At 38.6% G+C, this 12,342-nt stretch overlaps 1 protein-coding gene across 5 annotated transcripts in view; it reads left to right on the forward strand.

Moving 5' to 3' along the window:
• The window catches only part of GOLIM4 (golgi integral membrane protein 4), a 69,249-nt gene that overhangs the window by 45,437 nt on the left and 11,470 nt on the right, over positions 1-12,342 (forward strand). For 3 of the 5 annotated variants that reach the window (XM_030575857.1, XM_030575858.1, XM_030575856.1), the window contains 6 exons: positions 2,176-2,326; positions 3,888-3,970; positions 4,618-4,701; positions 8,399-8,575; positions 10,042-10,386; positions 12,003-12,226. In XM_030575857.1, the coding sequence (XP_030431717.1) occupies positions 2,176-2,326; positions 3,888-3,970; positions 4,618-4,701; positions 8,399-8,575; positions 10,042-10,386; positions 12,003-12,226 (1,064 nt within the window). The remainder of the gene's footprint in view (positions 1-2,175; positions 2,327-3,887; positions 3,971-4,617; positions 4,702-8,398; positions 8,576-10,041; positions 10,387-12,002; positions 12,227-12,342) is intronic. The other 2 variants (XM_030575859.1, XM_030575860.1) reach the window with 2 other exon arrangements.

Raw genomic sequence — 12,342 nt, forward strand, 5'->3', positions numbered from 1 at the left:
CGTACTAGTTTTTCTTGGCCCATCTCTAAGACTCAATGTATTGTTTCAAAAAGATATTTTCCTTTCAGGAATGTACTTTAAGGATAAACTGATTGCGTCATGTGTTGAATAGCTATGTTTTCTGGTGAGTTACGTAATTATTTGAGGGGGATATTGACATGCACGCCACTAGGTAAAATTGGAAAGATTTTGCATATTAGAAATTATACTCAGTATCCAAAGTAATAAATACTGGAAATAGTTTCAAGAATTTTTATAGTTGGGATCCTGCAATCAAATAATTACTCCTTTTGCCATTGTTTTGGGTCAAATTGAATCACTTCAATGCAGATATTATGCACAGATCCATTGATAAAGATGGAATTTTGTGCATTATTCATTTATGCTTGTTACAAATATAATATGTAGTGGGGAACATGTACATTAAAATATGCAATGGCAAGTAACTCTGTGTACACAATTAACAGGCCTTCTTAAATGGTGGCTTGCTCTGCTTCAATATATTTTAATATTAGAAGAATATCTTGTAATTTAATAATTATAGCCTTCTGGTGTTCAGTTATTTTTTATCTTAGATGCAGCTATATGCATAGCAAAAGATTCCTGAAAGGTAACAAAAAAGAGATGCTTAAAAAAAATTAAATGACATGTTTAGCTAGTGAAAGTGGGTTTATTTGTAGGATTGCAATTTCAATAGCTAGCCAAAGTTGCATGTTTTTTTTTTAAAGTTCTTACTTGAAAAAGAAAGAAAACACAATGTGGGTTAGTTTTAAACTTGTACTTCATGACATGACCCTTTAAGGTTACTACATCAAAAGAACTAGAATCATTGTCACAGACAATGTGAGTGGGATGCCTTTAGAGTGGGATTTTTCAAAAAGTGCTCCTCATTAACAGGGCTGGCTCCAGGATTTTTGCCACCCCAAGTGGTGGAGACGGGGGTGAGGAAAACAAACAAACAAAAGCCGTGATCGCGATTGGCGGCAGCTCCACTGCGCAGCTTTCTTCTTTGGCGGCAGGTCCTTCCCTCTGAGAGGGACTGAGGGACCCGCCACCGAATTGCCACCAAAGATCCCAATGTGCCACCCCTTCCCCTTGGCCGCCCCAAGCACCTGCTTGCTGAGCTGGTGCCTGGAGCAGGCCCTGCTCATTGACCTGGCCCTGTTCCATTGAAATCAACAGTTAAACTCACCCTGACATCAGTAAGTACAGAGTATTAGTGTTTTTGAAAATCCCATGTTTGAGGGAAATTTTCAGAAGTGCCTAAAGGATTTAGGAACACAGTCCCATTGCTAATCGTTGTGCTCCTAAATCCTTCCAGCACTTTTGAAGTCTTTCCAGCTCCAGTGGTTTCCTGGTTACTCTTGATGCATATTTATGAGAAACTTTATTAACTATTATAAATGTAAGGGTTCCTCATGATTTATAGCAATATCTCTGCTATTGCAAGTCTTTTGTTTGGAAACTGTTAGCCCAGTCCAGCACCACTGTAGTCAGTGGAACTTTTGCCATTGACGTTAGAGGAGCTGGAGAATGTATGTGAAGAAACCTTTGGGAATATGCTGTAAAGAGTTTTCTGATGTTTCCAATAGAGGTAATATTCCATATTGGCTGTAGAAGCAGCAGAAAAGTCATTGACAATATTGCCTTCTAATATTGCTGTGGATCCAGATTTTTAATAGAGAGATTCTGCCTCTGAGAGGGTATATTCAGCGGCTCTCAGAGGGATATAACAGCTGCCAAGGGGGATGGTAAGTCCCTGGAACAGGGTGCTACAGACGGGTGGCTCTAGACATTTTGCCGCTCCAAGCACGGAGGGTTCGCTGGTCCCCCGGCTTCGGCGGTCCTCCTGCAGGCGTACCTGTGGGAGGTCCACCAAAGCCGTGGGACCAGTGGACCCTCCACAGGCACCCTGCCTGCCGCCCTAACGGCGACCGGCAGAGAGCCCCCCGCGGCTTGCCGTCCCAGGCACGTGCTTGGAGCGCTGGTGCCTGGAGCCGCCGCCCCTGGCTATTTTGTGTTGAGTAGGAACTGTAGTGTACAGGCATTGAATAATAAACTTCTTGTTATGAATGCTTTCTATTCATCTGAATTTATTTAACAAATTGCCAAAGATGATACTAGCCAGATATGCGGGTGCAGAACTCCTTCCAGTGTTCAATTTGGCATTTGCAGAGTCAACATGAAGAACTAAAGAAACAGCATGCAGACCTCGAGGAGGAACACCGAAAACAAGGAGAAGACTTTAGAAGAACATTCAGTGATCACAAGCAGAAATATGTACAAATACAGGAAGAGAAAGAGCAGGAACTCTCCAAGCTAAAGGGTATATGCAGCCTGACTCAGTCATACTACACAACTAAAAACTCTTCACTGCCACTGCTTTTTAAACATAGAAATCAATACTGGTGTGTGTGACCAAGAATGGAGCTGGGCATGTGTGTATATGGTGCACTCACACACACGGAGCATAGCAGGTCATCATTCATGCTCACTCAGCATTTGCTCCTATACTAGTCAGTTTACATGTTATTGCTACTGAGTTTTGCCATTCATATCTCGGGTTCTCAATCCTGTATTTCTGGGACCTTTTGGGAGAATTCCAACTAGAGTATGTTTTGCTTTTTTGACTCTATCTTGATTACAAAGAGGGCAGGGTTCCTGGCCTGAAATATTTCAAATGTTGGGGGCTGGAGTCAAATGCTCAGCTCTGAACCTGCCTCCACATTCAAAACTGGGAAAATTGGGCCTGATTTTGGATCTCTTTCTTAAACAACCAGCCTCTGATGAAAACACAGTTGCTCGTTCTGTTGTCAGTTTAACTATGAGCCCTTGGTGAAGTGACTTCACATTCTTTAGCTCATTTTCCCTGTCTGTAAAATATTAGAATATTTTTCTCTAAAATAAGGATATTTATCTACCTCACAAGGTTGATGTGAGAACTAATTAGTTAGTATGTAAAGTACTTTGAAGCATAACTTATTTTTCTCCAAGTGTCCCATTTTGTGTCAGGAGGATCTTAGAATATAAATGGCATAGAACAAAAGATTGGACTCATATTCTTCCTAAACTGGAGGGCTGTTGCCACACCCTCTCATGCCACACCAACACACTCACCAGCTTTGGAGCTGCCTAAGAGATGGGAGAAAGATCCCAGCTCCTGAGGTGGCTCAGAGCAAATCAGAGGTGCCAACCCATACAGAACCCTGAAGCAGAAGGCTGGATTTGGCATGCTGCTGCTTTCCTTCTTAGTGGTAGCATCCACTCCTCTTCTACGACACTTTCCAGTTCCATCTCACACTTCCATCCCCTTTGAGTTTACATGTCTGCTGCCCCTCTGGTCACTGCTTCCAATTAAACTGCTGAGTCTTAGGGGAGAAAATTTCCAGACTCTAAATACAGCCTGGAGAGAGGTGGTGGCTGGGGGTTATTACTCTGTTAGAGTCCCAGCATAGCATCCAAGATCCTGGCTGAAGCTTCTGCTGTTTGCAACCGCCTCCCTCCTAAATATAGGACATACCACTAGATCCTGCCCTCAGCCAGGAAATGAGAGTATGGTCATACAAAAATAAAATTTAATCTAGAAACTGGTGAAGTGGCTTTAATGAACTTGGCCTTGAAAGTTTAAGGTTGTGTTTTTGCATAGAGATGAGAGCAACACAATATCAGCACAAGTTCCTTTGATCTCTGTGCACTCATCTCATGTGTTTTACTAACGCAGTTATGTGGTATTTTATGCAATTTTTATAATAATCTTTATTTTGTACATCATCTTGAATTAGGCTTTAAGAGTATTTAAGAACAAATACTTTAAAACTTGTGGTATTAAAATTATGAAAGCATAAATCCGATTGAGTTCCGTCTTTGCATGGTTTTGTTTTTAATAGAATCTCTGTATAATTTGCGAGAGGAGAATAGACAGCTGAGAAAAGCACACCAAGATATTCATACCCAGCTACAAGATGTCAAGGTTGGTTTCTGTTCCCTAGAAATAGACCCTCCTCCTAGTGTATGTGAAATGCTTTACCATTATTTCAACAACTTGGAGGTAGGTTATGATGGAAATATTTAACTTTTCTGAAAAACCTGACTAAAATATATTACTTATCTCTTGCCGTCTATACTTTAGCTATTCTATAATATTAAAAGAATGATGGTGAATACAAAGATGGGATCAGAGGAAGAATAAAAATTAATATAGTTGGGCATGATCCAGCATGGTTTTGAAATGGCCCTGTCTATAAGACAGTTGGGGTTTTAAAATTCTGTTTTGTTTTATTTGCAAAAGGAAAGGTTTCTTAAAAAACGGTCATTTGTCTTTTGGTAAATAATGTTAATATTGAAGTGTATTCCATTTCAGGTCCTATCTCTCCACATCTGCTCCAACTTTCAACTGTGGTTACAAAACTCTGGCTTTAAATTTGGTGTTTGCTGCTACCACTCTGATATTCAACTCCATATTAAACACGCATTAAAAAAAAAATCAAACTGTGTGTTATTCCCAGTTAGGATTTTTAAGTTGGAAAGATCTGTCGAAATATATTTCAATTTAAGGTTAACCTGGTGCAGTTCAGAACAAACGATATGAAGCATGTAACATTCTTCTTTTTTATGTAGCAACAACATAAGAATTTACTCTCCCAACATGACCAGCTTGTAGTGACATTGGAAGACCACAAGAGTGCACTAGCTGTTGCACAGGTCAGAAAGGAAAACAGAATATCATATCTCCTTTTTATGAGATCTGTTTAATCTTCCTGGAACTTTTTTATCTTACCTCAACTGACTATAGTCTTATGCATGCAGCTTTTTGCATGGGAATCTACAGTTAACACCTTGCTACAAACTCAGGGAAAAATGCATGCCTTGAAGGGCTGCTGCTAAATTTGAAATTATAGCAAATTAAATAATTGTTTTGGTCTTTGACAGCTCCATTATGGGTCCAACTGAGCATATGAGTTACTGATAAGAGTGGTATCTTTCCAAGTATGATAAACTGCAGAAGGCTTTCCTTTCTTTCTCCTATAGAACTTTGGTTAACTCAAGGTGTCAGGACTCTGACACTTGAGGAACACATCACATTTAAAGATCTGGTTCACTTAAAAAGCCAGTGTGCTCTAGCTTTGTGTATGTACTAGCACAGGGGTAGGCAACCTATGGCACGCGTGCCAAAGGCAGCACGCGAGCTGATTTTCAGTGGCACTCACACTGCTCGGGTCTTGGCCACCAGTCCGGGGGCCTCTGCATTTTAATTTAATTTTAAAATGAAGCTTCTTAAATATTTAAAAAACCTTATTACTTTACATACAATTGTTTATAGACTTATAGAAAAACACCTACTAAAAACGTTAAAATGCCTTACTGGCACACGAAACCTTAAATTAGAGTGAATAAATGAAGACTTGGCACAGCACTTCTGAAAGGCTGCCGCCCCCTGTCCTAGCATAACAAAGCAGGTGGAGTGTAAAGGACTAGCTGGTCCAGCAGAGACAGAGTGTGCATGGAGGAACATAGAACGCCACATGGGCTTTGGAGATACTAAAAAGGAGGAGCATTAACAAGTTTAAAAAAATAGTATATACAAGATAAAGAGCTAGTACCTGGATGGCAAATTACACAGCCAGCCCCCTATTCCAGCAGTAGCTACATGTTCCCATTAGTGTGGTATAGCTCTGCTGCTTATCTTGGGAAAACTATTACCAGAAGATCAAGGAGGATAATGATGAAAAGAAAAGTTCTGGGGGAAGCTAGGATGGTAGTACCTACCTTTAGTTAGTATGGCAAGAGAGTGGATCAGGAAGGAAAACAGAAATCTAGTGTATGTAAAAAAAAAATACTATAAAAATCTTTGGAATATTGAGTGGGAGCTACAGGATTGAGTGTTTCTTCCTAAATTCTGTTTGCTGTTGAAGGTAGGTTATATACTAATAGACAGGCCGGTGTTTTGATGTTCTTCCATAATTGTATTTCGTAGACTGAAAAAAGTAAAGACATGTCATTTCAGATAGCAATATGTGCTGGAAGCCAATTTTTCAAAGTAGCAGGCAATAATCTTTCATCCACTGTCGGCTAAAGTCCAGGGATCTGTTTGCTTAACTCTTCAAAAATAGGTCTCCTGTAATCCCACCTAGGACCTAAGCTGAAGCCTGACAGGAAACTTTTCATTGATTTTGCTGGGCTTTGGTTCGTCCTCTTAAACACAAAAACTACACTTGCTTTTCTTTAGACTTAATCTGTCCACATGCATAATGTTACACTCATCTTATTAAACAGAGTACTCATACGTCTTGTGAGTTCTCTGAAATCAACAGGCAATACTTAACAAGTTTGCATAGGTTTTCTTGCAAACCTGCTGAAGAAAGGATTCAAAGCAGTATTATTCAGACAAACCATTCAAAAAGGCACCCCATCATTGTTGGATACATGGTAGATATTTAAAAGGATGGATAATGTCAGCAGTCAAATATTTGTGACCTGAATCTTTAAAGTACCACCACTTATGTGGATTTCTATAGCTCAAAGAGCCAGAAAAATTAATATATATTATAAACTCTGTGTTCATGCCAGTATTAATTCCCTTTAGGCTAAGACCTTGGATGACAACTTTTAGCCTGGAATGATTTGCATAGTGGGGTGGAGTATAGCATCAACCTTTGAGTCCTGAATTGGAGGAACTGAGGACACTGTTAAGAATATCCTGTATATAGTAATCTCTAATCCCTAGTAAGGGGAAAGGAAATTTAGATTCAAGGATAACCTTTTAGGTTTAAGACCCTTAATTCCAGTTTTATCTAGGGACTGTAGTTAACATTGCCTTTAATCTTTTCTGTAAATGCATAGTCAGAGACTCCAATGAATCAAGCAGGGAAGGGGGACACTGAGAAAGTGAGACCTCCTTCCAGAAAAGCCAGACTTGTAATTACTTCACATTCTGCTTTGCTTTTAGGCATGTCCATTTTAATCGATGCCATAGTGTTTTGAAGATGCTTTGAGGTGCGTCTAACTTTGGACCTATTATCACATACTGCATCATGTCAATCTGTAGCACTGTGCATTTTGTTTGTATCAATATTATACATTGATATGATGTGATGCATCATGTCTGTTTGATGTACTATTGATTGTTATGATATTACATCGAGTATAACAAGGGGCCTACACAGTCACTGGATGTGTACTGTAGCCAATTGCTAAACCTTCATTTGGATTTTTTTTAAATCACAAAAAAAATGTAGGAGTTTTTACCAAAATAATAACTTGAAGCATTTCATTTTATTTACTCCCAATCAGTAGAGTAACGGAGAATCTGACGCCTTTAGAACCCACTGTTTCCCCTCAAAACCAGAAAGAATGCTTTGAGTGATTTTTAAGTGTTGTTTAAAGCTGAGTGATTGTGTGGCAAGTTTTAGCTCCAAATAGTGTTAAATGTTTTCCCACAGAGTTATAAACCTTAACACAAGGAGAGGGGAAGTGGAACAGGACAAGGTGGAGGGGTTATATGTAAATGGTAAGCTGCAGTACTAGGCACTACCTTTTGTGTATCTGACAGATGTAACTGGTTATGAAAGTTGCCCCTTCTGAAAATACCCTGCTTTCTGAATTGAATGGTTTTTCTTGTACACTTGCTTTATGGGGAGTGGCTTGTGAAATTTCCCAATCCTGCCTGAACGTCCAGCGTGGGTAGCTTGCTGAAAGTGAACAGATCTTCCATTGGCCTGAAAAACATAGTGCAGTTGCAAAAAAGTGGATTCCTGACATCTTACTTTGGGGTGTGAAGGGATGTTTAGCAGCTCTAAATTTATCTTTTCCCTTCCCACTCACTCCCTTCCACCAGTGGAAGTGTTGTTACTTTATTTGTTGTTTTCCATTAAAGTTGCTCCAGCTTGATTGTTTTTTTTCTCCCATAATATTTTCTCTTGATTCTTGTCTATTGATAAAATTATCTAAAGGTTGAAGATAGCTGAGAATTTTTAATCACTTGTGACTTTTTTTTTTAAACTTGATTTCTGTTTCTAAAAAGAATTGCATCTTTTGCTACTGAGCAGATGAGAAAAAATCCATGGCACTCTGTTTCTTTCATTTTAAAGTGTGCAAAGAAAATTTAATCATTCCCTTCAGCTCTTCTTCTGCCTGGCATGAAAAACTAATCGCCATCTCTGTACTGTAGGGATTTTCCTGCGTGGTTTTATTTGCATGTTCACTGCGATTGATGAATATGTATTAAATCATGGCTATCTAATGCATGGAAGCAACCAGTCTTAAAATCTTGATGTTTGATCTGATGTGCATGTTGAGTGATTCTGTGTACCCATTTTGCCAACAAACTCACTCTGGAGTGGGTGTGTATTTTAATAACATGCTTGTCTGGTGTAGTACAATGGGTATATTTCAATTTTAGTCCCAGGTAGAAGAATATAAACAACTGAAGGACACACTCAACAAAATGCCAAGTTTTCGACAACCTGAAAAGTTAGAGCAGCCAAATGTTCCACAGGAAGTGGCAGTGGCAGGAGCAACACCTCCAAATAGTGACCTCCCACCACATGAGAAAAATGCAGTTGAAGAGCATAACGAGGTGAAAATCATAGATTGCTGCAGCAATTTTTTTCCCTGATGATTTTCAACAAGGGATTGATGAAATTTTTTGGACAAAAGTCTTTTTTGGATGAAAAATGCAGATTCAAGTAGTGTTGAATTTGCCAGTTTGTTTTGATTTAAACACAAATTCTGAAGAAATCTGAATGTATCTTTTCAATATTTTACAATTCAAACATTCTTAGCTACATGAAAAGAAAAGTGCAGGTTTACATGTAAAATCCAGGAATGAGCTCTTATTTGACATGTTTCTCTGCAAGTTGAGAATAAATATTTCTGAATCAAAACAAATAGGCTCGGAGGAATTAGATTTATACATCAGTAAATGTTGATTTCATCATACATACACAAATGGATGAAAAAATATTTCCGTAGATGAAAATCAAAATTTACAGATAGGCAAAGAAAAATGTTACTTGAGAACTTGATTTAAACATATTTACTTTTGACATATTTTGATGTATGATGTTAACAATTTGTATTTTAACTGTTCTACACTTTAACTTCTTGAACCTCAGCATCTACTGTCATTAAATTATTGTGTGAAACCCCACATTTTGTGCAAATGTGAACATTTAATATTGATAAAAATTGAAAATGTTTTAAAATAAACATCAATGTTATCCATTGCCATGATTAAAAATTGAATTCTGCCAAGCGTAAAAATAACACTTTTTTTTTTAAACTGGAAGATAAATATTTTGGGCTTAATTTTAGATAAAAATAGGTTGAATTATTTTATGTCATTGTCATTTTTAGTTGCATAGATCCAAGGAATAGATTCTCATACCCATACTCACATTGAGTAGTACCTTACTCCAGAAGTAGGCCCATCAGCTCTGGTTATTGAATGAAATTCTACTCAGCATGAATAAGTGTATCAGAATCTGGGCCTTAATTTTTATTGTAGAACACAGCTGATTTATGCCACCTTTACTCATGTGGAGTAATATTTTACTCCACAAGTTATCACTGACTTTAGTAAGACTATTTTTAAAATAATATGCTGATCATCATGAGTAAGTTTGGAAATCTCACCCTTAGCATTTTCCAGAACATAACCAAATCTGAATATAAATTATGAGTCAGATATTCAGCAGCTACTAGTTTTTGCAGGCACAATTTTGTACCTTAAATAAATTGTATCCTCTTGTGCCAACAATTAATGTGGATGCACATATTAATAAAGATGACTCCGTTTACACCTACAAATAGGTAAACAGATGTCTAGCTGCTACTTCAGATCACGTTGAGGTCTACATGAAAGAGGTCTTGAGTGATTATCAGACCTAATCACTGATGATAATAAACAGGTGGACATTTTCTTTTATGAACATTATAAAATATTAAGCCTTTATGGAAGTCATGCAAATGTTTTATAGTGCCATGGACTCTAGAAGTAGACATCTCTGAAATATCATGAAATTAATATATCATTTTACACAGGTATCCCAGAATAAAGAGAAGCCACAGGAAAGGGAAGAAATAAATTCCAAGAGAAGAGAAGATGGAGATGAACCTTTACATTTGAGCAGAAAAGTAAATGAGGGTCACCCTCACAAAGAACTGAATATTCAAGAGCAACAAGAAGCAGGAGAAGATGAAGAGCCACACGTGGACCAAGTTGAAGAGGAACACAAAAAAGAACTTGAGGAAGAGGAAATGGAGCAGGCAGGGCAACCTGAGAACTTGGTGGAAGAACAGGATCAAGCACCAGAAGAACATCACTGGAAAGAACGGGAACATGAAGAGGAAGCAGCCAACATGCTTGGTGAACACATTCACTCAGAGGTGCAAGATTCTCTTCTCAACAACAGCCACCCTTTCTGGCACCTGTCAACTGCAGGCCCTGCTTTGCACCTGCAATTAGTTGCAGATATAATTAGAATAATTTGGATTTGCAGGTAGTTGAGGAGTTAGGCGACATTTAAAACACAGCACTTAAATGCCTGGGACTCTAAGCATATGTTTAAAGTTAAGCACATGATAGAGTGCTTTCTGAATTGGGTGTAAATCTCTAAGTAACATTAATTCCACTTGCAAATAACTGCAGGTGAAAATGGAAGCCACATTGAGTCCAGTCTAAAGCTTGTGGGTTGTGGGATGGGAGGTTTGTGTTTGAGGTTTTTTGGGGGGGATTTTCTTTACAATATTAGATTTGAAGTGTCATCCTGTCATAGCAAATGCAATTACATTTCCCTTTCAGTTATTGGTATAACTTTAGTAAACACTCTTCATTCAAGTGGTTGCTAATATTTTCACAGAGCATTTTAGCTGTAAGATGAACATGCTGAGAGGAGCAAAGGGAATTTAATGAATAGTAAAGGCAAGGCATATTCTGTGAAGCTTTAAATAGAAACAATAGGACCTGGAAATACATTCTGGGTCAGGTCTCAAGCAGAAACATTTATTTGTTGGTCTTACCCAAGCCCCTGTACGCATTTGTCCATCTAACAAAACAATTACAGAATTCAAGCCTGATGGAAAAACATTGGCTGAGATGCTCTGGACTGGAATGGTAGGTAGGGACATAGGCTATGAGGCTGTGATTTGGCTGCAATGGCAGAAGATTGCGCAATACCTGCCTCTATCGTGCCTGGTTGCAAACAATGTTTAGTCTCTTATTTAAGACCCAGTCAAGCTCTCATTCAAGTCAAGAATAAAACCATCACTGAATTCCAGTTTTGTCAGAAATCTTTTTTTTTAGTAATGTACCAACAAAAAAAACAACAACCCAAAAACAATTTGGTGATGCTTTCAAGCTGTGTCATTTACCCAGCTGTGCTTGAGTAGGTCAGCACAGTTTGCATTTAGTTCAGATATTACACAAGATGTATTTGGAGTGTGGGTTGGAGGACATGTACTATATGTTGGTATGTATTGGAGATAGCCATAGGATAAACTGCATTTATCACAAACCTTTGATTCTTTTACCTGCACCCTGACCCCATGATCAACCCTACCTCCCATATTCTTTCAGACAGCCAGTAGTAGCAATTTTTTTTAACTTTCTAAAATAAGTGCCTGTCAACATGGGATCCTAGTACTGTGGCAGCATTAGATTTATGGTGCTAAAAACTTTATACCACAGCCTCATTTTTAAAAAAGCAGCTGTGATTATAATGGGAGCATTTAATGTGTAGCTTCAAGTAAGATGATGAAAGCTTCAAGAGTGAAGTTTGACTGATCACAAAACAGCTATTTATACATTGTTCTCCATCTTATCCATTGCCTGCGTAATTCTCCCATCCTCTCCTTTTCTGGCATGAGTAGTTTTAGCACGTCCATTGCTGGTAATATGCGTTGTACCAGGAAAATCATTCCGATACTGAAAGGAAATAGGTACCCAAGAAGGCAAGTTCAGAAGCGTATATACTCAAACATGTTTCTTTCACTTCTTGACACAGAGTGTAACAAAAAGATACAAACTGGCCTATGAAGAACAGTTGGAACAGCAGCATCTGGCCGCCCAAAGAGCTGAAGAAGCCAAACAGCTAAGGGAACATCAGGAATCTCTACACCAGCAGAGGCTGAAAGGGCAGTTATTACGGCAGCAGCAGCTTCAAGAAAAAGAGCTTGCACTACGGAGACAAGCTGAACGAGGAGAAGAGCAGTACAAAAACCAGCTAAGGTTAACAACTTCCCTTACATGTATGCTGCGCTCTGCACTCTGGGTTTCATGGGGTATGTCTGCACTTTGGTATAAATTGCACCTCGAGGAGACATACCCTACTAGCTGTCATCACG

This window comes from Gopherus evgoodei, chromosome 9 (genome assembly GCF_007399415.2).
Source record: "Gopherus evgoodei ecotype Sinaloan lineage chromosome 9, rGopEvg1_v1.p, whole genome shotgun sequence".
Classification (NCBI taxonomy): domain Eukaryota; kingdom Metazoa; phylum Chordata; order Testudines; family Testudinidae; genus Gopherus; species Gopherus evgoodei.